Below are 26,566 nucleotides of genomic sequence, written 5' to 3' on the forward strand. Positions count from 1 at the left end.
GTATCGTTGACTATCACACACAGGAGGCTCCTACAGCGTCTTGAAGACTATTAACAGAACAGGAGATACAAAATTATAGATTAAACAGAATGTGCAATACAGAAACCTAGACTATATAGGTTCATTTTCAGGAAGTGTTTAGGAAGGCTGTGCAAGTCACATACAGGGAGGTGTGACTAGGGTTTATAAACAAAGTGATTTAACTTCTAAATGGCAGAGAATTGAGCAGTGAGACTGCAGGGGCATGATCTATACACCACAACTGCTTAATTTAGCTAAAGATGTTTTAGTGCCTATAGTGTCCCTTTAATTAAATGTAGACAGCTGGTATAGATACATATAACAGGGTGCATCAAAATGTAGGCAACATCCAAATGCCAGTAAGATTCTAATAGATTTATTTATTACATTGAGAATTGACAAATTAATTGCAAAACTGTTATACCATAATAACCTTATTGTAAAAAACCTTAAACGGTTCTCTAAGCACCATAACTAGTCCGCAGTAGTGGTTATGTTTGCAAGGAAAGCCCAAGTACTATCCTGGTGTAATCGTTTTAGCACTGTTTGAAACTTTCGTGGGTCCAGCCACATACCTGCTCTGCATCTTGTTTTTCGCTTGCAGTAGAAGCTGGATGCGTTCACTCAGTGGCTGAGAGTGTCAGCTGAGCGCTTTAAACCAATTATTGAGTTAAGAAACTTTTTGAAAGATACAGACATTTGTCTTCTCCTGCTCTAAGAAGCACGGTCGAGCTAGGTGTGAAACAACGATAAAACAGTTTGACAAAACACGCAGGGATGCGGCTAGGGACAGTGGCGTACATACCAGGGTCGCGGCTGCGACCGGGCCCGGCCCACCAGGGGGCCCGGCCGCCCCTGCGACCCGGTATGTACGCTCTGGGCCAGCCTCTTCTCCTGGGGGGCCCAGGAGCCGGCCACCTCCGGGCCCCCCGAGGCTGGCCCTGCTTACACCCGGCGGCCGGCTGGTGCGCGAGGGAGCACTCTCCCCTGAGTGCTTCCTCTTCAGCTCCCTCGCGCACCGCACTGATACCGGAGCCGGAAGATGATGTCATCTTCCGGCGCCGGTATCAGTACGCGGCGCGCGAGGGAGCTGAAGAGGAAGCACTCAGGGGAGAGTGCTCCCTCGCGCGCCCGCAGGACCAGCCAGCCCGCCGGGTGACCGGCCCCCCCAGGAGCCCAGCAGCACCACTGGACCCCAGCACTCCAAAAGGTAAGGAGGCTGGGGGGATTAAATTAAAAAAAAAACATGTGTAAGTGTAAGTGTGTGTGAGTGTTAGTGTGTGTGAGTGTTAGTGTGTGTGTGTGAGTGTGTTAGTGTGTGTGTGTGTTAGTGTGTGAGTGTTAGTGTGTGTGTGTTAGTGTGTGTGTGTTAGTGTGTGTGTGTGTTAGAGTGTGTGAGAGTGAGTGTTAGTGTGTGTGTGTGTGTTAGTGTGTGTGTGAGCGTGTGTGTGTGTGTGTTAGTGTGTGAGCGTTAGTGTGAGTGTTGGTGTTTGTGTTAGAGTGTGTGTCTGCTAGTGAGTGTCAGTGAGTGTGTTACTGTGTGTGTCTGTTACTGAGTGTGTGTGTGTTAGTGAGTCTGTTTGATGTCTGTTAGTGAGTGTGTGTTTGTCAGTGAGAGTGTATGTTTTGTAAGTGAGTGTGTATGTATGTCTGCCGCTGAGTGTGTCTTTGTCAGTAAATGTGTGTGTCTGTTAGCTAGTGTGTATGCATTTGTTCGTGAGAGTGTGTGTGTGTGTGTCTTCAGCACTTACCTTTCTCCAGCGCCGGACTCCCATGGCGCTGGGGATCCCTCCGCCTCTCAGCTCCGAATGCGCATGCACGGCAAGAGCCGCGCACGCATTCAAACCGCCCATAGGAAAGCATTACTCAATGCTTTCCTATGGACGTTCAGTGTCTTAAAATGGCGGAAGCGCCTCTAGCGGCTGTCAGTGAGACAGCCACTAGAGGCTGGATTAACCCTCAGTGAAACATAACAGTTTCTCTGAAACTGCTATGCTTTCAGCTGCAGGGTTAAAACTAGAGGGACCTGACACCCAGACCACTTCATTGAGCTGATGTGATCTGGGTGTCTGTAGTGGTCCTTTAAGTGTGGGTGCATCTGCATGCAGTGGCGTACATACCGCGGTCGCAACCCCTGCGACCAGGTGCCCGCCGCCATGTGTTGCTGCCCCGGCCTGCGCAGAGTAAGCGCGAGGGGGGGGGGCCCACGGATCAATTTTCGCACCGGGGCCCCATGGGTCATGTGTACGCCACTGGCTAGGGAACTGGCTAGGGAAAGTAGGCTGTAGTGAATTCGGTGTTTGGAGTGTTCCTTTAAACTTAGCTTTTACCCAACCTACAGACATCTCTCCCACTGTCTGACTTGTTTTATCATATTTTGATCAGACCACAACCTTTTTTTTTTTTTTTTTATGCTACCAAAACAATTATAATGTCATATTTATTTTAACAACAGACAGAAGATGGATATGATGTAATTATGCACTGCAAAGCCTTGGTATTTATGCAGATCCTACAAAATCAATTAGATTGCAAACTCCTAAGGACTGTCAGCAAATGTGTCATGAGGAAGCATGCAGGGAACAGATTCTGAGATTCTTTATTGGAATCCTCACTACAAACACTTCGATTCTCAGTGTTCTCTGAGAATTACAAACAAATACTGTGATTCTCAGTGTTCATCTATAATTTTCAGCGTTGGAAAAAAAAAAAAGTGTAAAGGAAGTAGCATTGACTAAAATGATTGTACAGCCTACACGTTTAGCAATAAACAACCCGAGGGAATATGATCCCAGCAACATAATGATAAACAGTATAGTACACATTCACACACTCTCCCTCCCTACAGAGCCCAGAGCTTATTGTCTGAGGCAAGTCTCGCGATATATGAGCCTTCATGGGGAACTGCTTTGCAGATCTCGCGAGATCCAGTAAAGTTCCCACGCCTGTTGTGTCTGAGAAGATGAGGTTGTGACACCAGCAGCCTAGCTCCACCATTCCTCTCTGGCTGCAGGCTGTCTGGGCTCTGCTAAGCTTGCCAGGTTAACCCCATGAGTACTGACACAGAGTGCTGCTTGATCAGCTAATCCTGATAAACAACAACAAAGATTTAATACAGAACATCATAGTTAGAAATGAACATAGGATAAAATAACATTATCATAGCATGTTTTATAACAATATATGGTGCTTTGTTACTATGTACATAAATATCATATTACACCATGCTTAATAAGTGAGCAGCACACTCAGATGGGCATTTCCCCTGTATTCATACTCAGAAATAAGGACACCTAAATATAATTTCATACAAGGAGACAGAACCTCATTGCAAGTTCACTAAAACAATATAATTTCACACTCTGACTAAATAGAATTTTACATACTTTGACACAAAGCAGTCTACATATTATTATTATTCTCGCCATTTATATAGCGCCAACAAATTCCGTAGCGCTTTACAATATTATGAGAGGGGGGATTTAACAATAAATAGGACAATTACAAGAAAACTTACAGGAACGATAGGTTGAAGAGGGTCTTGCTCAAACAAGCTTACAGTCTATATGAGGTGGGGTATAAAACACATTAGGACAGGAAATAGCAATCAAATAAGGTGGGAGTGAAGCAGAGCTGGAGGAGAGAGTAGAGTGCTGCCCTTTAGGAGAGATCAAGAGACAGGTATGTGAGGTAGAGGTTAAAGGACCACTCTAGTGCCAGGAAAGCATACTCGTTTTCCTGGCACTAGAGTGCCCTGAGGGTGCCCCCACCCTCAGGGACCCCCTCCCGCCCGGCTCTGGAAAGGGGTTAAATCTTACCTTTTTCCAGCGCTGGGCAGAGAGATCTCCTCCTGCTCTCCTCCTCCGATCCTCCTCTTCTCCTCCCCGTCGGCTGAATGCGCACGCGCGGCAAGAGCTGCCGCGCATTCAGCCGGTCACATAGGAAAGCATTCATAATGCTTTCCTATGGACGCTGGCGTGCTCTCACTGTGAAAATCACAGTGAGAAGCACGCAAGCGCCTCTAGCGGCTGTCAATGAGACAGCCACTAGAGGACATAGGGGGAAGGCTTAACTAATTGATAAACATAGCAGTTTCTCTGAAACTGCTATGTTTATAAAAAAATTAGTTAACCCTAGCTGGACCTGACACCCATACCACTTCATTAAGCTGAAGTGGTCTGGGTGCCTAGAGTGGTCCTTTAATCTGAGAGGCCATAAGCTTTCCTAAAGAGATGGGTTTTAACCACTTAAGGACCAAACTTCGGGAATAAAAGGGAATCATGACATGTCACACATGTCATGTGTCCTTAAGGGGTTAAGGCACTTCTTAACTGATTGAAGACTAGGGGAGAGTTGGATGGCGGTAGGCAGGCTATTCCATAGGAAGGGAGCCGCCCGTGAGAAATCCTGCAAGCGTGAGTTGGCCGTACGGGTGCGAGCAGAGGACAGGAGAAGGTCACGGGCAGAGCAGAGACAGAGAAGGGGCATACCTATAGATCTGTGATGAGATATAAGAGGGGCTAGAATTCTTCAGTGCTTTATGGGGATGGGTTAGCACTTTGAATTGACTCCTACATAGAATTTCACACACAAGGATGACTATATGGGATTACACACACTTAGCTACATATTTGTACACAACATCAATGACTAACTACCATAGCAGTCACACACTCCCATACGCTACATACTGATAGGCATACTTAACACACAATGAGCCAGGGACAGAAGGTCACACACATTGTGCTATTCTGGAACTGGACCAAGAACTGCCCACAAGCAGGTCTGCCTGTTGGATATCACAGCAGGCTTGATAAAGGTTCTTCTTAAGCCCACATTACCGTGCTATCATGATATCCAGTAAATCTGATTTTGGACAGAACCAGAGTGCTTGGTCATTTTGTACATATATGTGCTGGAGTGGAGCTGCCCTGGATGTTGTGGTACTTGGTTAGTGTCCGCCTGTGGGTGCCTTTACTCACTAGTTACAAACTGACACATTGTGTCAGGGACAGATTAACTGACAAACACACAATGGACTAGATGCAGACTGACCGACACATACTTAGCCAGCAACAGATTGTGACACACACTGAGCCTGAGACAGACTCTGACTGATGGATTGACAGACTTGGCACACACTGAGCCATATGGACTGAGACACATTTAGCCAGGGATACACTCACTGACTGACACACACTGAGCCAGGGACAGATTAACTGACACACACACACATTGAGCCAGAGGCAGACAGACGAATACACACTAAGCCTGAGACAGAGAGACTGACACACACTTAGCCAGCAACAGTTTGTGACATACACTGAGACAGACTGTTGGGGACATACTGAACCTGGTACGAATTTTGACTGATAGACTAGACAGACACTAAGCCAGGGACAGACTGACACACACACACACACAGAGCCAGGGACAGACTGACACACACACACACACACTGAGCCAGGGACAGACTGACTGACAAACACACACTGAGCCAAGGATAAACTCCCTGACACGCATACACTGAGCCATGGACAGACTGGCTGACACACACTGAGCCAGGGATAGACTGACTGAAAAACACACAGAGTGAGTTATGGACAGACAGACTGACACACACTGAGCCAGGGATAGACTGACTGACAAACACACACAGTGAGTTATGGACAGACAGACTGACACACACAGTAAGTTATGGAGAGACAGACTGACACACACTGAGTTATGGACAGACTGAAACACAGTAAGTTATGGACAGACTGACACACTGAGTTATGTAAAGGCTGACAGACAGTAAGTTATGGACAGACTGACACACACACACACACACACACACACACACACACACACACACTGAGCTATGGACAGACAGACTGACACACAGTAAGTTATGGACAGACTAACAGACACTCTCGGTTATTGACTGACGCACGCGGCGCTCGGCGTGGCTAACTCTGGGGACAACATGGGCGTGGCCAGCATATGTGGGCGTGTTCAGCCAGCAGCCAGTCCTCGCGAGGTTTGGAGTTTTGGCGAGAGTTTGTGGAAGATGGCGCCTGTTGTGACAGGGTAAGTCTGGGAGTCTGGGCGGCTGTGAGGGGATCCGGGGGAGCGGGGATCCGCTGCTGGGAGGCCGGGGTCCGGAGCGGGGAGGGCGGCAGCCGCTCGGTACAGGCTGTGCTAGCCGCCTCCCGGGATCACTCGGCCCCCGACCCAGCCCCGGGCAGCCGGCGGCGGCTTTATGGCAGAGCGAGAACGAGAGAGACACAGAGAGGGAGCTGTGTGTATTGTGAGGGCTACACGTGTGACTGACTGACTGCTACCCGGTGTCACCGCTACCAGGGGATCAATGATGGGAGCCGGGCTCTGTGTGTCCATCATACAGTGTGTGTCCATCATACAGTGTGTGTCCATCATACAGTGTGTGTCCATCATACAGTGTGTGTCCATCATACAGTGTGTGTCCATCATACAGAGTGTGTCCATCATACAGTGTGTGTCCATCATACAGAGTGTGTCCATCATACAGAGTGTGTCCATCATACAGAGTGTGTCCATCATACAGAGTGTGTCCATCATACAGAGTGTGTCCATCATACAGAGTGTGTCCATCATACAGAGTGTGTCCATCATACAGAGTGTGTCCATCATACAGAGTGTGTCCATCATACAGAGTGTGTCCATCATACAGAGTGTGTCCCCATCATACAGAGTGTGTCCCCATCATACAGAGTGTGTCCATCATACAGAGTGTGTCCATCATACAGAGTGTGTCCATCATACAGAGTGTGTCCATCATACAGAGTGTGTCCATCATACAGAGTGTGTGTCCATCATACAGAGTGTGTGTCCATCATACAGAGTGTGTGTCCATCATACAGAGTGTGTGTCCATCATACAGAGTGTGTGTCCATCATACAGAGTGTGTCCATCATACGGAGTGTGTGTCCATCATACGGAGTGTGTGTCCATCATACGGAGTGTGTGTCCATCATACGGTGTGTGTGTCCATCATATACGGTGTGTGTGTCCATCATATACGGTGTGTGTGTGTCCATCATATACGGTGTGTGTGTGTCCATCATATACGGTGTGTGTGTGTCCATCATATACGGTGTGTGTGTGTCCATCATATACGGTGTGTGTGTGTCCATCATATACGGTGTGTGTGTGTCCATCATATACGGTGTGTGTGTGTCCATCATATACGGTGTGTGTGTGTCCATCATATACGGTGTGTGTGTGTCCATCATATACGGTGTGTGTGTGTCCATCATATACGGTGTGTGTGTGTCCATCATATACGGTGTGTGTGTGTCCATCATATACGGTGTGTGTGTGTCCATCATATACGGTGTGTGTGTGTCCATCATATACGGTGTGTGTGTGTCCATCATATACGGTGTGTGTGTGTCCATCATATACGGTGTGTGTGTGTCCATCATATACGGTGTGTGTGTGTCCATCATATACGGTGTGTGTGTGTCCATCATATACGGTGTGTGTGTGTCCATCATATACGGTGTGTGTGTGTCCATCATATACGGTGTGTGTGTGTCCATCATATACGGTGTGTGTGTGTCCATCATATACGGTGTGTGTGTGTCCATCATATACGGTGTGTGTGTGTCCATCATATACGGTGTGTGTGTGTCCATCATATACGGTGTGTGTGTGTCCATCATATACGGTGTGTGTGTGTCCATCATATACGGTGTGTGTGTGTCCATCATATACGGTGTGTGTGTGTCCATCATATACGGTGTGTGTGTGTCCATCATATACGGTGTGTGTGTGTCCATCATATACGGTGTGTGTGTGTCCATCATATACGGTGTGTGTGTGTCCATCATATACGGTGTGTGTGTGTCCATCATATACGGTGTGTGTGTGTCCATCATATACGGTGTGTGTGTGTCCATCATATACGGTGTGTGTGTGTCCATCATATACGGTGTGTGTGTGTCCATCATATACGGTGTGTGTGTGTCCATCATATACGGTGTGTGTGTGTCCATCATATACGGTGTGTGTGTGTCCATCATATACGGTGTGTGTGTGTCCATCATATACGGTGTGTGTGTGTCCATCATATACGGTGTGTGTGTGTCCATCATATACGGTGTGTGTGTGTCCATCATATACGGTGTGTGTGTGTCCATCATATACGGTGTGTGTGTGTCCATCATATACGGTGTGTGTGTGTCCATCATATACGGTGTGTGTGTGTCCATCATATACGGTGTGTGTGTGTCCATCATATACGGTGTGTGTGTGTCCATCATATACGGTGTGTGTGTGTCCATCATATACGGTGTGTGTGTGTCCATCATATACGGTGTGTGTGTGTCCATCATATACGGTGTGTGTGTGTCCATCATATACGGTGTGTGTGTGTCCATCATATACGGTGTGTGTGTGTCCATCATATACGGTGTGTGTGTGTCCATCATATACGGTGTGTGTGTGTCCATCATATACGGTGTGTGTGTGTCCATCATATACGGTGTGTGTGTGTCCATCATATACGGTGTGTGTGTGTCCATCATATACGGTGTGTGTGTGTCCATCATATACGGTGTGTGTGTGTCCATCATATACGGTGTGTGTGTGTCCATCATATACGGTGTGTGTGTGTCCATCATATACGGTGTGTGTGTGTCCATCATATACGGTGTGTGTGTGTCCATCATATACGGTGTGTGTGTGTCCATCATATACGGTGTGTGTGTGTCCATCATATACGGTGTGTGTGTCCATCCATCATACGGTGGACACATACACATAGTGTGTCCATCCATCATACTGTGTGTGTATACACATAGTGTGTCCATCCATCATACGGTGTGTGTATACACATAGTGTGTCCATCCATCATACGGTGTGTGTATACACATAGTGTGTCCATCCATCATACGGTGTGTGTATACACATAGTGTGTCCATCCATCATACGGTGTGTGTATACACATAGTGTGTCCATCCATCATACGGTGTGTGTATACACATAGTGTGTATACACATAGTGTGTCCATCCATCATACGGTGTGTGTATACACATAGTGTGTATACACATAGTGTGTCCATCCATCATACGGTGTGTGTATACACACAGTGTGTCCATCCATCATACGGTGTGTGTATACACACAGTGTGTCCATCCATCATACGGTGTGTGTATACACACAGTGTGTCCATCCATCATACGGTGTGTGTATACACACAGTGTGTCCATCATATACGGTGTGTGTATACACACAGTGTGTGTGTATCATATACGGTGTGTGTATACACACAGTGTGTGTGTGTATCATATACGGTGTCCGTATACACACAGTGTGTGTGTGTATCATATACGGTGTCCGTATACACACAGTGTGTGTGTGTATCATATACGGTGTCCGTATACACACAGTGTGTGTGTGTATCATATACGGTGTCCGTATACACACAGTGTGTGTGTGTATCATATACGGTGTCCGTATACACACAGTGTGTGTGTGTATCATATACGGTGTCCGTATACACACAGTGTGTGTGTATCATATACGGTGTGTGTATACACACAGTGTGTGTGTGTGTGTGTATCATATACGGTGTGTGTATACACACAGTGTGTGTGTGTGTGTGTATCATATACGGTGTGTGTATACACACAGTGTGTGTGTGTGTATCATATACGGTGTGTGTATACACACAGTGTGTGTGTGTGTATCATATACGGTGTGTGTATACACACAGTGTGTGTGTGTGTATCATATACGGTGTGTGTATACACACAGTGTGTGTGTGTGTATCATATACGGTGTGTGTATACACACAGTGTGTGTGTGTGTATCATATACGGTGTCCGTATACACACAGTGTGTGTGTGTGTATCATATACGGTGTCCGTATACACACAGTGTGTGTGTGTGTATCATATACGGTGTCCGTATACACACAGTGTGTGTGTGTGTGTATCATATACGGTGTCCGTATACACACAGTGTGTGTGTATCATATACGGTGTCCGTATACACACAGTGTGTGTGTATCATATACGGTGTCCGTATACACACAGTGTGTGTGTATCATATAGTGTGTGTATACCTACTGTATGTGTCCATCATATAGGGTGTATACATGTGCCGTGTGTCCGGCAGCCCATCATGCAGTCAGTGTACACATATAGTGTATATGAGTCCATCATAGAGTGTATGTAAACACCAACTTTACAGCCTGTGTTATCAATAAATATTAATATTCATTACTCACATACCTGTATCCACAGTGTGCCAATATTGTACCTTGCTGAATTGTACACTTTCATTGTGTGTATATGTTATGATGTTTGCATATTTCATGGTGGTGTTTGTAGTATATTTGTGTATTCCTTAAATAAGTGTACACTTTCCTGATATACATGTTCTTTACCTGTATACATTATGACTAATTATATATACTTCTTACCAGGCAATGGTTGCATATTCCTGGTGCTGTGTTTTCAGGTTTTATGTATATCATAGGTTACTATGATTGATATATATATATATATATATATATATATCAATCAATTTGTATTTGTGTGCTAAATGTGACGTGGAGCACACACGGGATCAGTTGGTTTCTATGGTGATTGTGTACCTTTACCCTTTGCAATAATTTTTGCGTAGGACATTATATCCTTTGGTCCTATGTGAGATTATCACATTTAAGAACAGATCAGGCTGTCTAGCATGTATATCAAACCTTGCCAGTAGTCAGGGCCTATGTGTAATGAATGTCACAAACACCGTAATCTGTATTTTTGTGATCAACTGATAGCCGCATGTGATAATTTTAGTTGCTGTCTGTAGGCGAGGAAGTCTCACACAAGTTATCTTCAAGTTGTTTTTCCCCCCCATATATTTTCTGTACGGTATGAACTATATCTGCTAGGGGCAGATTTCACTCAAAAGTGAGTTAGAAAACTTTGTTTAGTAGGAAATAGTTTCCCATGTGTGTTTTGCAGTTGGAAAAAGAGTACTGTACTGTTAAAATCTGTTACTAGTGGTACTTAAATGTCTAAAAGTGTAACATGTTTTGGGGTTCTGTACTTGCTGTTAATGAAATCTGGGACTCTCGTTTGGTATATCTGTTATATACAGGGTGACCCAAAAGTAGGTATACAGTTGAGTCAATGAAATTTATCAGACCAGATTATATGGGTACACATACACTTTAAATATCAGTGTGGCAGTTGGAAAAAAAAAAAGTGGATTGCAGATTAATATTTATAAAGTGCCCACAAAGTCCGCAGCGTTGTACAATGGGTATGATAATATAATTATTTTTCTTTACTGTTATTGTGAGTGATGACAGCGAACTTGAGTCAAGAGGGGTGAACCAGTTCGTCAGTTGCGATTCTGTGAGATGATGCGTAACCAAACCTCTAACAAACCAGACCTTCTTGATAAGATCATCTGGTCAGGTGAGGCATCTTTAAAATTGTCGGGCCACGTGCACAGGCATAACTGTGTATATTGGGCAGTTGGAAATCCTCTTTTGACGATGGCATCTGAACTGAACCCGCCAGGTGTCACAGTGTGGGGTGCACTGTCCAGCGAAGGTGTTGTAGGACCGGTTTTCTTTGATTGAACTGTGCATAGTAACCATTACCTAAACTTGTTGCGTGACATGGTAGTGACACAACGCAGAACCAGGGCTAACTTCACCGAACTGATCTTCCAAGAAGATGGGGCACGTCTTCATTATGCTTTTGCAGTAAGGGACTACCTTGACAACTCCTTCCTACAGCATTGGATGGGGCGACGTGGCATCATTGAAAGGCCACCACATTCACCCGACTTAACACCGATGGACTTTTTTTTCGGGCGGTCTAGTAAATAATCCTGTTTCTGAGACGAATTAAGAATTAATCTCGGAAGACTTTATGGACATTGATGCAGACCGGAATTTGTGTCGTTCTGTGTGTCACAGTGTACTGGACACGTTAGAGGAATTTTGCAACGTTGATGGATGAAGACATTAAAAGCACTTACAAGATTAAATAGTGTTAAACATATATAAATGTTATAAAAAAAAAAATATCTATACTTTACACCTACTTTTGGGCCACCCTGTATATTTAGGCACAGTCTCTTGTTTTAACCACCAGTACTTAATGTGTATTGTTATCTTGCCTTCCACATTTAATCTGTGTGTGGCTAAATGTCACACCATGCTAGTGTATAGAGTGAATTGGTTCTCGCACATTTTGACAGGGACTCAAATTATGCCTTTTATTTTAAATTGTTGAGCTATTATTCATTTGTAAAATTTAGCACAATGATACTTGGGCAGCAGATAGATCACCCTACCATAACGGAGAAGGTATTGATTGGTGTGGGCTGCTTTCTGAATTTTTGGGGCATATGTGATTATAGTTGTGGATGCATTCTGAAATAGAATTGGCACCTATTCTGTGTACTGGCTGTAAAGCTAAGAACAGCTTTTGTCTTAGTATCCTGCATACTTCATGGCTTCAGTGATTCTGTAGTGCATTTTGTAAACCACATATAACACGTTTTTTTTTTTTTTGTTTTTTTTCCTTTCGTCACCAGCCTTTCAGAATAACTGATTATTGTATTATTTCCTCAATTATTAGTTACCTTTTTATAGCCTCTGTATGTTTTCCTTTATTACACAGACATGTGCACATTCTTCCCTTTGCGTGTACTTATTGTGTCAATCTATTCTAGTTCAACCTGTAAAACTATTATGGTACATATATAATGGCATAACCCTGTGTGTGTTACATTAGTTTACTCTAAATCTTTATCATTGCTACTTAGTGTGATTCTTGTTCCAGTAAAGAAGCTGCAAGCAAATGGTTACTACTCTAGAGCAGTTTGTGTGTGCGTGCTTGCAAGACTCTTTAGTGTGACCAGTTTTATTGTCCCAGACTTTGATTTAAAGGAACAGTCCATGTTGAAATTTAGCATTGCTTTTCAAAGAGTTTCTCCAAGAACCATTACCACTACTGTGCTTTGAAGCAGTCATCATGCTTAGTTTGTATGCACAGTATTTCCGTTTGAAACCTACATTGCAGTTAGGGTATAATTCCACCTCTGGCTACGTTATGTGAATTCTATGTATAAAAGGTGTCTGTTGTCAGAACGCATAGCTTACTGACGAGATTTCTACTTTCAGCAGGCCCCCACTCCTGTGCCAACCAGTCCTCCCTTTATACTAGTGATGGCATAGATGGAGGATCAGAAGCAAGGAAAATGTGGCCTCTGTATGGAATTGCATGTAAAGTTATCCTTTCTTTGCGCTTACTCCATCCAAAATAGTGCTTTATTTTATTTTTTTAAAACTATTTTTGTACATTAAAAAAGTGTGCAGTTTAAGGGTGAATACACTGCTCGTTCAGAGTTGTTTTTAATTGTGTGCCTGGAGCTAGTTACACCCCCATCACATGTGGCTTAGGTAGCCCAGAGCTGTCTAATGTCAATTCTGTGCATATCTTACGTCTGTCATCAGTGCGCACTGCACACTGGCAACAGACATAATAATCTTCTCCCTTGCAGGCAGAGCACCCATGAGGCTTCCTTCAGAGGCAGGAGGGAGTCTTGACACTTTTAATCACTTTTTTTTTTTTTAAATCTTTATTTTTGTTGTGCAATGCATGGTACATACAGTCCTGTACTGCCACAATAGCAGTAACAGGTCTATTTTCACAAACAATATCATGACAGGATTGAACAATGCACATTTTTATAATTTAGCAGGGTAATGCTATGTGTGCCAGAAGGTGAATAAGCATACCTAGCATCAAAAAGGTATTAACGACAAGCACACTAGACACTTTAACCACTTTAGCCCACTGTAGTGGCTATGGTGCTTGTAGTGTTCCTTTAAGTAATAATCACTCAGCTAATGGAAAAGTGCAGAGGTTTGGAGATGTGCTAAGTGATCCAGTTTGTGAGTACTGAAGTGGTAGAGATTAACAGAGTAAAGGAGTTTAAGAACGCGTGGAATAGGCATAAGGCTATCCTAGCTATAAGATAAGGCCAGGGACTTATGAGACTATTTTGAAAGTGGGCAGATTGGATGGGCCGAATGGTTCTTATCTGCTGTCACATTCTATGTATCTATGACATAATCAGAAGTGTTGTACAAAAGCTAATCACAATGCTTTCTCATAGGATTGTCTGAGATTGTCAAGGAGGTAGAGCAGGGTTATAGTCAGCACAAAAACGGAAAAGGGATTAATATATAACAGCTTAAAAATGGAAGAAAATAATTTTTTGATCTTCCAATATCAGGGTATTATAAAATGTCACTTGTATGTCGATGAGCGTCTAATAGAGGTATAGATCAAAAAATATAATAGTGTGAGCGCTCCAGTTATATGTATATCATAATAAAACCAACTACTTCAGTAATGTGGTAAAGTTACTGAGTGTTATACACGACAAAACCCAGTGAAAGGTGGAGCGCTTGGAAAATAACTTACACCCCTTGGAAATTAAAGTAACCTAAGGGGGGGGGGGGGGGGGGGGGGGGGGGAATAAAACACAATAGTGTAGGGTGTTTTGATACAATCTGAGTGAAGTAACCCAAAAATGGTTCACTCACGTGGTTCTGAGCCTAAACAGGACAGGCTCAGATCTCTCAGGCAGACGTGTCCTTAACCCCTTAAAGACACATGACATGTGTGACATGTCATGTTTCCTTTTTATTCCAGAAGTTTGGTCCTTAAGGGGTTAAGGAGACACGGACCCTTTAAAAGATGGTTCTCTGGATTCTCTTTCTGTAAAATGTAACAGATACCAATATCTGGTGTAATAAATTCAGGATACCAGTGTGTGCAGATAAATAAATGGAGCTGCTCACCTTATATAGAGCCTAAGACTTGGCTCTAAGTTATCCAGCAAATGTGTCTTTAAGAGGACACATACCCTTCTTTGGTTGCAACAGGAACTATGGGTGTAGACTGATCAAAATCCCAGATGGACAAATAGTAAAAGTTAATTTATTAGTAAAAAATATATATATAACTATAAAAACAACAAATAGTATAATTATCAAAAGTCCAAACTTCTGAGTTCATCCGACTCAGAAGTTTGGACTTTTGATAATTATACTATTTGTTGTTTTTATAGTTATATATATATTTTTTACTAATAAATTTACTATTACTATTACCCTTTTACCCTACACTATTGTGTTTTATCTCCCCCTTAGGTTACTTTAATTTCCAAGGGGGGTAAGTTACTGGGTTTTGTCATGTAAAACACTCAGTAACTTTACCACATTGAATCTGTGAGAGGACGGCACTTTAGGTGGTAGCAGCTCTATATACCTTTACCTATTTTTAAGCGCCATTACACACAAATTCTATATATTCTACACTACTTCAGTAATGTAAAGATTAATTTGTATTTGTATACTCTAACTCCAATATCCTAAATCCACAAGCCGAGGACCCAAGTATGGTAAAACCATAAGTTTTTTTTTTTTATAAAATAGAAAGATTCGAACCTTGTATGACAAAGTATAAAAAGTAGCTGAAAGCGGCTCAGCCAGCAACAGTATCAACATTAACACGCAGAAGGGAGCAAGATGCGATTTAAGTTAACAGCGATCGCTTTAATACGAATGCATCAATCTACATAACTACAAACTCATATTATAACATCAAAATCCTAAAATCATATTTTAAAAAACAAACCTAAATTAATTAAATACAGCTCCAGTGAGGGGCCCCTCCGCTGGAGTATAGTAAAAGTTAAAAAATAAATAAATCTTGAACGAGATAAAAAGCGGCAAAAGGAACAAGGAGCTCTTAAACCTGTCCGGCAAATGTGTACAGACTAAGGGTATAGTTTTGGGGGGGTCTCCCAATGTTAGCTTACCCTATCTGCCACACAGCACGCCAGGAACTGGGAGCACACCGATGAACCCGCCAGAAAAATTAAACGTAGGCTAGCTTGGTCGGCACCAGGAACCGTAAACCAGGAGAGAGTCGTGCTGAAGTAGTGAAGCAATGAAGCAATGGTGTATTGATGAACTCTTCGTTTACGCGTTTCGTCTGTCAACCAGACTTTATCAAGACTGAAGTTCATCGGGATCAAGTTGGGCTTATATACCCTTTATCAGACAAGTTGATTATAATTGAATCTTGTAAAGTGAAAAAGAGAGCGCACAAAATAATATATATAGTCAACTTATATGGAATGGTACAAAGTACCTCTAGATTGCAGCTGCTAAACAAAAAAGGAATTTCACAAATTCAAAGCATAGAAATTTTGGATTGTGTTGTCAGCGCTTAGTAGATAGTCCCCTTAGATTAAATTGGGGGTATACACTTACACAAATATATCTGCAACAATTGACAACAGCTATGTGATACAATATAGAACGTAAAAGTATCAATGCTGCTGATTGTAACAATAAAGGTACAATATGAAGCAGAATAATATAGCAGTCCAAAGTGTATAATTAAATGGCAGGGTCCAAAGAAATATGAGGAAGTCCACAGAGTTGGAATCATACGTTGAAATCCCTTAAAAAAGACAGAAAATAAACATAGTGTAATACTGTATTTAATGTCTTAGCATAAAAAGGGAACTCCCCTCCCCAACATAGAAACCCTTACAGGAAAAAATTGTGGTGCTTATTTCTAAGAACCACGCTTAAAGCTTATCTGGCTGAAGCCTCTCCTCCGTTCCAAAAACACTGTCCGGCTTGCAGGTGACGGCAGCGTTTGCCTCGTGCACTGGGGCAAGCTGTATGCTGAATAAAGTCCTCCTCCCCGCAGATGTACTCCGGTTGGCAAAGGAAACTGGACGTGTTGGCAGCCACACAGAAAAAGTATAAAGTATAAAAACGAATGAACACCGGATCACAAAATATAGATTTATCAGATTCCTTCACTAAACGGGGGTAAGACTGGGTATTTAAAAGTCCCTCATAGTGGCAAGTTAAATAAGTGAAAAAAACTTTAGTCACTAAAGATATGTTAATTCAAATATAGTCAAGGTTTGTCAGTTTACAACTAGTATTGGAGATTTTTTATTCCCGTTTAAAATTGCCCCTCGATGTTCTCTGAATCTTGCCTTGAGAGTTCTGGTTGTTTGGCCCACGTATTGTAGGCCACAGGAAAAGGTCAGAAGGTATACCACGAATGAAGAATTGCATGTAATCCTAGAATTACCGTAATTACAAGCTTCTGATCATTTATAGTCAGCACAAGCCAAACACAGCCCTGGCCAATCAGCATCTCCTCATAGAGATGTATTAAATCAATGCATCTCTATGAGGGAAGTTCAGTGTCTGCATGCAGAGGATGGGAGACACTGGCAGTACTGTGCAGCACTGCCCCAGGAAGCACCTCTAGTAGCCATCTGAGGAATGGCTACTGGAGGTGTCCCTAGGCTGTAATGTAAACACTGCAGGAAATTACTATACCCACCAGAACAAATACAATAAGCTGTAGTTGTTCTGGTGACTCTAGTGTCCCTTTAATATTCATTATGATTCAAAAATTGTCTATAATCTTTCAGTAGTGATATGTTGTAAAGCGACTCTTCCACCGTCATCCCCCCATTCAAAACAAGTATTTCATATATATACAATCTTAACTCACATTGGCCATGTTAGAATTTCACTGAAGTAGTAAGGACTACTTTGTCTTAGTATTTTTTGCTGAACTACCTGAGGGGGAAAAAAAAGCCTGTAGTGTACTCTTGTGCATGAATGAGAGTACATGTTGATGTCGGCTCCTGGGAGCTGAAGCGTCCGGAGCTTAAAGGACCACTCTAGGCACCCAGACCACTTCAGCTTAATGAAGTGGTCTGGGTGCCAGGTCCAGCTAGGGTTAACCCATTTTTTTTTTTATAAACATAGCAGTTTCAGAGAAACTGCTATGTTTATAAATGGGTTAATCCAGCCCTCAAATCCTCTAGTGGCTGTCTCACTGACAAAAAAAAAGAAAACGAGTGTTTTCCTGGCACTATAGTGGTCCTTTAAGAGGACCGTCTGGAAGAAGATGGCAGCTAATGTTACAAAAACCCAGACTTTGACAAAGCCACTTTAATGTTTCTCACCTGTATGAATCATGAGGAAATCACTTTTTGTCATTTGCCTTACATGTCTATGAACCTACACTTACTCAGTTCCTAATGCCTTGGGTTCTGCTAGCTTCATTCTTGTGTGGTTGTGCCTCGTCTACCTTGGTTGGTTTTTCTTCTTGGGTCACATGCCATGTTATATAACGTCTAATACCGCAATACCCACCTTTTTTGGCAACCATAGATTATTTTGATTCTATTTTTGGTGCTTTTATAGCTAAACAATACATAAACATAAATGGAATTCCCCAGACTTCCACTACTCATCTGGCTGTTTGTGACATTGCCTGGCCATGTGAAATTTCCAATACAACCTATGTGGACCCAGTATTTGTACACAAAAGCCACCATAATTCGACAAAGTTTATATGATAATCATTGCTCTGGATTGAGCAGATTGAACTGCATTATTATTTTACACAACCAAAAAAGTGTAAAGGAAAATGTTTCTGTAATGAAAGCAAAGATAACTTGCATATGTTTTTAAGAAATATCAAATGCAAGTTTATCCCTTGTAGGAAGCCTTTGAAATACATTACGTTGTACAGCAAGAGACTTTTTCTATATGCAGTTGGTAGATAGTACTATGACAAGACCGCCTAATTAGCCTAAGCTAACTCATCCAAAGACCAGCTTCCCCACTGAGTTCTCAAATGGCTGTGTAAATGCATCTCTGGGAGGTCTGATTTTCTTATTGCCTGGAAAGATCAAATACTGTACTTCCAACCTTATAAGCTTTGAGTTGTACTACAAATTAGGAATACAAAGTTAGCTCAATGGTTATAGTTGTTATTGATTTCATCCAAATTTGGCCAAAACTTACTAGCTGAGTGTCAGCTGTTCCATCCAAGATTTGGTGATTACTATATATAGGGTGAGGTTGAGGCAAAAAATGCCTAAAAAAATCCAAAATATAAACAAAGAAAAAATTAGACCTGTCCTGCAGATACTCCACACTGAAGTCCCAACAGTGTATCAACCAAAAAACAAACACGAGTCCTGCGCATCCAGTATAGGTGTGCACACCCAGGTGCTACCACAATTTATTTGAGGACAAAGTTAAAGCGGCAAACGTTTAGAGCAGCAGCCCTTTCTCAATGCTAATGTCCAAGATTTGGTGAAATTGATATCACTATCAAGCAGTATTGTGTGTTAGTGTGATCACAAAAGCAGGCAGGACTAGAGTAGCACTGTAGTGGGCATGCTGCCTATACTGCCCCTGTAAGCTTGATTTTTTTTTTATTTGAAATGTATTCCTGTTTAAAGGACCACTATAGTGCCAGGAAAACATACTCTGTTTCCTGGAAATATAGTGCCCTGAGGGTGCCCCCACCCTCAGGGTCCCACTCCCGTGGCGCTGAAGGGGAGGAAGGGGTTAATCCCTTACCTTTTTTCCAGCGCCGGGCTCCCTCGGCGCTGGGACTCTCCTCCCTCTTTTGACGTCCCTGGCTGAATGCACATGCACGGCAAGAGCCGCGGGCGCATTCAGCCAGTCCATAGGAAAGCATTCTCAATGCTTTCCTATGGACACTGGCGTCTTCTCACTGTGAAAATCACAGTGAGAAGCGCCTCTAGCGACTGTCAATGAGACAGCCACTAGAGGCTGGATTAACCCATAGGTAAACATAGCAGTTTCTCTGAAACTGCTATGTTTACAGCAAAAAAGGTTAAACCTAGCTGTGTCTGGGTGCCTATAGTGGTCCTTTAACACAACAAATATTCACTTTTTGTGCAGATGTGAGAATTTTCCCAGACATTTTATAAGCTGCATAGTTAGAACATACATCTAATTTAGATTTTGATAATATGCAAAAATGTTGCGTAATCTTTTTTTTTTTTTTGTGATTTGCTATTTATTTGACCTCGAGGCATGTATTTTTTTTTTTCTGGTTTTGCATCGTAGTTCTTTATTGGTAATTGACTCAGTACTCCAGGGGTTGTTGTAACATGATAGAATTTTGTGATATTTGTTCTCTGCTATGGCATGAATATGACTTGTCAGCTGTTTTTGTGATTTACATACACTAGAGGCCCTCAAAGCTAATCGTAGTTATAGACACTACAGAATTTGGAAGCAATACGTATTTTGCAGATCTCTGTAGCAATGTGACTGCATTCTTTAAAACTCAAGATTAAAATGGAGGGGGGTTGCCCTGGCTTCACAGCTGTGTTAGTCTCTAATACAGTATCTGTTTAATCAATGTACAGATTTAATTTAGTTTTGGTCAGTGTTTTGTGAAGTTTTCTGTATAATTTATATATCCCTTACAAATAGCCATGCTTGCTTATCCAAACAGATGTTTCTCAAAACAAAAATATCTAATATTGGCACGTGAGTATCATAACAGTATTGAAATCAATGTTGAAATCGGGGTAACTGAAATATTTCTGTTTTCTCACCTTCTGTGGTTTTGCATATTTAACAGAATCACTTTGAGGACCACTTAGTTTTATAAAATCAGGGCTGTAGCTTTGACCCATTCACTATGGTTTTCCATTTCTGCATTATGGAGAGATATGCAGTGTGGGAGGGCATTTTATCAAGACTGATACCAGCAAGTGCTGCCTTGAAAAACTAAAGGATCACTATAGGGTCAGGAACACAAACATGTATTCCTGACTCTATCTAGCCCCCCCTGTGCCCTTCGTGCCTCCATCAATCTAGCAAAATCTTATTGTATTCAAGCCTTAGGCTGTAGATCTGCATGCTGTTTGCCTCTGAAAATCAAGCAGTCTGCTGACATCATCAGAAGTGGTAGCCCGATCCAATAACAGTGCTTCCCCATAGTATTGGCTGAAACTGACAAAGAGGCAGATCAGGGGCAGAGCCAGCATGATTCAAACACAGCCCTGACCAATCAGCATCTCCTCATAGAGATGAATTGAATCAATGAATCTCTATGAGGAAAGTTCAGTGTTTGGATGGATTTTAGACAGCCATGACCCAGGAAGGATCTCTAACAGCTATCTAAGGAGTGGCCAGTGAAGTTATCACTAGGCTGTAATGTAAACACTGCATTTTCTGTGAAAAGACAGTGTTTACAGCAAAAAGCCTAAAGGTAATGATTCTACTCACCAGAACAAATCCAATAAGCTGTAGTTGTTCTGGTGACTATAGTGTCCCTTTAATAGAACCCATGATATTTTATGTGGCATCACTTTTCAAGTACTGCCAATCAGCACTAAAGTTTTCAGGGTTTTTTTTCCCTCAAGGGAAACTTGTAAGCAGGCGGATCTGGTTACCCTATTTGATTTTTTTTTTTTTTGTGATCACCTGTGTTTTTAGAACAAGTATGTCCTGTCAGAACTTATATAGCTTTAAACTTTTCATAATGCTCTGGAGAGACTAAACATAAGTTAGTAGTAGAACAGTCATTAGTAATTATGTAATAATCCTTGTACACAACACTGAAGCATTCTATAGTCATCAAAGTGCATAAATAACCTACGTATTTGGTGCAACCCAACTGTTCGTGAGGATTAATAAGTTCAGGTGCTGAGATAAGAGTACTGGTCAGGAGGTACAGGTTGAGGTTAAACCATCATATTTTCGGCTTCTGTAAAATAAAACGCTTCAGGACTGTGAAATGAATCTTTGAAAAGGCTTCTAATTGAGCTGCATTGGGAAGTCTGTGATTGGGCGTTCACAGAAAGTCTGGCCTGGGTTAGCAAGGGAGAGCTTGCAAAGGCAGCACAGAGGGAAAAAAAACTGCTGGATTTATAAGTGGTTTTTAGATATAACCCCAATGAAATGAATGAATTATCAAATGCATTCATGTTTTAATTTGGGGTATATCTACTAAGGAGTGTCTTTTTTTTTTTTTTTTGTATTTGGACAATGGAGTGTCCCTTTAAGGGAAGCTGAATGGAAGACTGGTTATATATATATTTTTTAAATGATAACTTGTAAGCTGTACAGTATGAAAATGCAGACATTTTAAATTCTAAATGTTAATTTTGTCCTGATCTTGTTGCAGATTATTCAACTAATGCTTAAGATTTACAGACAGGAAGAAGTGTAAATGTTCTGATTACACCCAGACGCATGCCACAATAATACATTGCTAAAAAGGCCTAGAGCTGGACCACAGAAAGATAAACACGCTTGGAGTTGTATTCATTTAGCCATACATGCTAGTGAATTGAACGTCAATGTAGGCCAAAATGTTCAGGAACAATGCAATGTTGACCTCTACTTTACTTTTTAGTTTTCAAAGCATTATTCAATTAATGGCTGCTTTGGATGTCTTCTAAAACCCTTTTATAATTCTTTATTTAGGTTGTGCGTAGGTTAACAAGCAGATTTGCCCTGCCACAACAGCTGGTGCAATCATAGCAATAGACAGAGTGAAACATTAGTGTGGCTTCAAGCACTATGCACTTTTTTTAATTTTATTTTTTATATATATAATAGAGGAATAAACAATGTTAATCAGATTGAAATCAAATATAGATATGCGCAAGAGGTGCCAGGAAAGATATAACACAACTGTAAAAAAGCCACTGGAGCCTGCCATCAAAACCAAAACTTAAAAGAAATGTCGCTAGAATGCTGCAGTGAGATAGAAAATGAATTCATACTCCCTCTATGACCTCTGATACCAGAAAAGCAGAGTCTCCGCTAAGTACAGCACCCTCAGCACCGCCAGCCCCAAGCTTTCACTCGAGCCTGCATCTTGCTCCCGCGAATCCGGTTCTCTTGTAGACCTTTATCGGAATCCCAGGTTTGCTGCCGGGGTGTCTGGCTGTGACGTGGAGGTCTCGATTCCCAGGAAAGCAGTTGCAGCAGTCAGGCTTGGTGGCTATTTTAGGGTTGGGGTGCGCTGTACTATGGGCTGGGGTCACCTCTCTACCACCCGACATACAGCTTCGGGCCTCTCCAGTGGGGACCAGGATAATCTCTACCGGTACAGGGGGGAGGGAAACTGGACCAGCCGGACGTGTCATCTAGGAGCCAGTGTGCAGGAATCGGCAAGAAGGTAAGGCAGCGGCCGTCCACCTCACCCCTAGCGCCAGTAGGCCTCAGGCTTGAGACACCCACCAGGACCTCAGATTGCCCTTATTTGGCTTCAGCAGTGACACCAGCAGTTGCAGTATGGGCAGATGTCAGTTTTTGGTTGCCGAGATTTAGGCTTAGCCGCTAGAAATCAGCGTTTGTAGTCAAAGCCAGCAGGAGCTACTCTGACATGCATCTAGTTGGCATGGCGGTCCGGCCCCGCCCCCCTCTAAAACCCTTTTCATTCATCAGAAAATTGCATCTATCATTTTTTTTCCCATGGGATCTTTGCACACAGAACTTTGCTATACGTATGTGTGAAATTCTGTGGTAGATTAATTTACAAAATCATTGTGGTGTGTTGGTGTTCATTTCTTGAACCACTCGCTTACATATTCAAGGCTTTATACCTGCAAGATGGAAAAAGGGAACCAGTGGTATTTCCAGTATTATTTTTGAAGATTAAAAAACATTCCATCTCAACTGAATCTCCTTACAGCAACATTTCGCCAGAAGAGTAATACATTGGGTCATTTAAAATGTATCCCCTGGGAAGAGAAACATGGCCACTCTTCAGATATTCAAACCGTTTTTCATCTAAAAACTAAACTTGTTATAGTGGTGATGATGTCAGGAGTAGCCTATCTCGTTTCCCTGAAATTAGGCTAACTGTTTAGCACAATGATTTGCCAGCTTACATGGGTCCCTGCCAAGCTTCAAGGCTCCTATCTTGTAGGGTGGCACACCTCCGGCTCCTGCAGATGCAGTCACAATTCTTTGTCTGACAGGATCAGCTGACTGCTCTTGGCAAATGAATGGCGCACAGAATTAACATTAGCTAGTCCAGGCTGGCTAATGATGCCCCAAAGATGTTGCCCATGGTGGAGTTACAGCAAAGGGATTGAACTCAGTATGTGTAGTGTTTCACACTGAAACACTGCACGTACAGACTCCTGGCACCATGACCACTTCAGATCACTGAAGTGATCTTGGTGCTTGGAATAACCCTCTATTAAGTTATTTTTGGAGTGGTATCTGCTGTTAATACTGCATATTTAGTGCACCACTTCAAATAAGTGCAGAGATGTAGACATAATCAAGAAACAATTATTTATGTCTTCAACCTTCCTGGAGAGAGTTTTACTCTGCAACTGAAGTCATATGGGAAACACAACTTCCCTGTTCTGCCAGGTCTTTGCTGCTAGACCTAAAACCACCCCGTTTGAAAAATAGGCCAAAATGACACGCAGTGATATATAATACTTCACAATTGTCTGATAGTTTCAACTGTATTTATATTGTTGCAAACAGGTTTGCTATCATCTTATATATAAATACAACAACACAACAAAACAAATCACCCTTATTTGCACAACAGGTGTTTGGTATCATCTTGACCCAGGAGGTGGGGGGGGGGACTAGGTCTCTCCCTTTATTACTAAAGTGACGGAATTACGGCCCCGGCATCACTAAACAGCACTCTATGGAGCAGAACAGGGAGATGACTGAAGCCCCACTGGGCCCCAGGGAAAGCCGAACCACCAGTTAGGGAGGCTGAGTGGTCACCTTAATGTGTGTTGCTATTGCAGTGACTGAGAGTGTGTGTGTGTGTGTGTTTAGGTGACTGGTCCCCCTCCAATCACATGGGTAAGGGGTTTTTACTCACCTGTTTGCCCCCACGCTGTGCTGCTCTTGCCGCAGCTGGCCCTGTCTCCATGAATGCGATCATCAAACTTGATATCAGCCAATCCAATGCTTTACTATAGGAAAGCATTGGAAGGCTATTGCGCATGTGTGGCAAAACGCCACGCTGCGCCAATCATCATCTCCTAGAGATGTATTGAATGAATGCATCTCTATGGGGAACATTCAGCGCCTCCATGCAGAGCGTGGAGACACAAAACATAGGTGCTGCGTACTGGGCAGAACTGACCCAGGATGCACTCTAGAGGCCGTCTGAGTGACTTTCACTAGAATTGTTACTAGGCAACAATGTAAATACTGCCTTTACTCTAAAAAAAGCCAGGGTTTACATTAAAAAGTGTGGAGGGACAGATTATAGACACGAGAACAACTACATTAAGCTGTAGTGGTTCTGGTGACTATAGTATCCCCTTAAGAATTGTATTTTTGACATTGGAAAAAGCTGGCTCCTAACTTTTTTTGCTGGCTCCTAGATTCAAAACCAATTTGTCAAGCCCTGTACTAGTCCCATCTGGGTTGATGGTAACAAGACCTTTCATTCCTGCATAGTAATTGTAAATACCATTTAAAAAAAAAAAAAAAAAAAAAAAAAAAAAAAAAAATATTCATTTTAACAGAGTGAATTTCTTTATTTTATCAAACCGTAGAACCTAGATATTGAAGAACATCTTAAAAATAGTGGTTTTGCATTTCAATGTATGCTGTGACTTTGAGGATGTAACTTTCTCACCATTTTACCTGCCCCACACAGAGGAGGGGTTGGGGATTAGGTTTGTTTAGTTGGTGTGAGAATATTTGCTTTACCTCTCCAGATCAGCACTTTTACATCACAGCCAGAGTTCTCTGAGACACTCACTTGATAAATGATGTCTCTGTTAATTGCATTCATCGGTTGTATGGTGTAAGTCTTTGCTGGATATGTCACCTCTTTTTTATTGCTGAAGTAGCTGTCTGCAATTTAGAAGAGTGTATTGTTTGGATTCCAACCTCCTGTTCTGATTGCTTACAACTTTTTTGTTTTTGTTTGTGTCGTCACAGTGCTACTAAAGGCTACTGCTATTCTGTGATCTGTATGTAAATGTTATTTTTTTTGGCTGCAGATTTCACACTTTGTACCAAAATGTTAATTTCTGTCCCTCTATTGTATTCAATACTTCTTTGAAATTTGATGTCTCTGAAAACATTTTATACTTGTGTCTAATGAATCCAGTCTTCCTATTCCACCTCTTGGGGTACATACAAAATAGCAAGTGTTTGGTTCAGACCCTAAAGGGTTTAAAGGAACACTATCTCATTGAAGTACTTTTAGTATCTTTAGTCCCCTAGTGTTAAACTATTTTAATGTTTTTTTGTTTTGTTTGTTTTTTAGAGAGATACAAGCCTCAGTAAGAAAGCATTAGAAACTAGGTGAAATAGCCAGTAAACATCCCAATGTTTAAGCAGGTAGTAAAGAGTCTGACCCATAATAACCAAGTTGAAGATGAATAAAGAGATAAGCGGTAGAAACCAGAAAATAAGAAAAAGAGAAGAGCATAATAAGCTATTGGTTTTAATGCTAAACGAGTCCCCAGAAGCCTTCATGTGCTGCTTTGGCGAATGAGAAAACATTAGCCTGAGCAAAGATGGGCAGCTTTGATTGGCTGAAAGTGTAAGGCTACCACAGTTCACATTGCTAGTATGAACTGTTATGACTACTAGGAAGTGTGTAATTTAACATACTTTTTTTTATCGTAAAGACATTT

At 42.2% G+C, this 26,566-nt stretch overlaps 1 protein-coding gene across 1 annotated transcript in view; it reads left to right on the forward strand.

Moving 5' to 3' along the window:
• Positions 1-6,020: 6,020 nt before the first annotated feature.
• Positions 6,021-26,566, forward strand: part of RBPJ (recombination signal binding protein for immunoglobulin kappa J region) — a 118,875-nt gene continuing 98,329 nt past the window's right edge. Inside the window, exon 1 of the mRNA XM_063459904.1 lies at positions 6,021-6,093. Coding sequence (XP_063315974.1) covers positions 6,074-6,093 — 20 coding nt within the window. The 5' untranslated portion in view covers positions 6,021-6,073. The remainder of the gene's footprint in view (positions 6,094-26,566) is intronic.

The sequence above is a fragment of the Pelobates fuscus genome, chromosome 6, assembly GCF_036172605.1.
Source record: "Pelobates fuscus isolate aPelFus1 chromosome 6, aPelFus1.pri, whole genome shotgun sequence".
Lineage (NCBI taxonomy): Eukaryota > Metazoa > Chordata > Amphibia > Anura > Pelobatidae > Pelobates > Pelobates fuscus.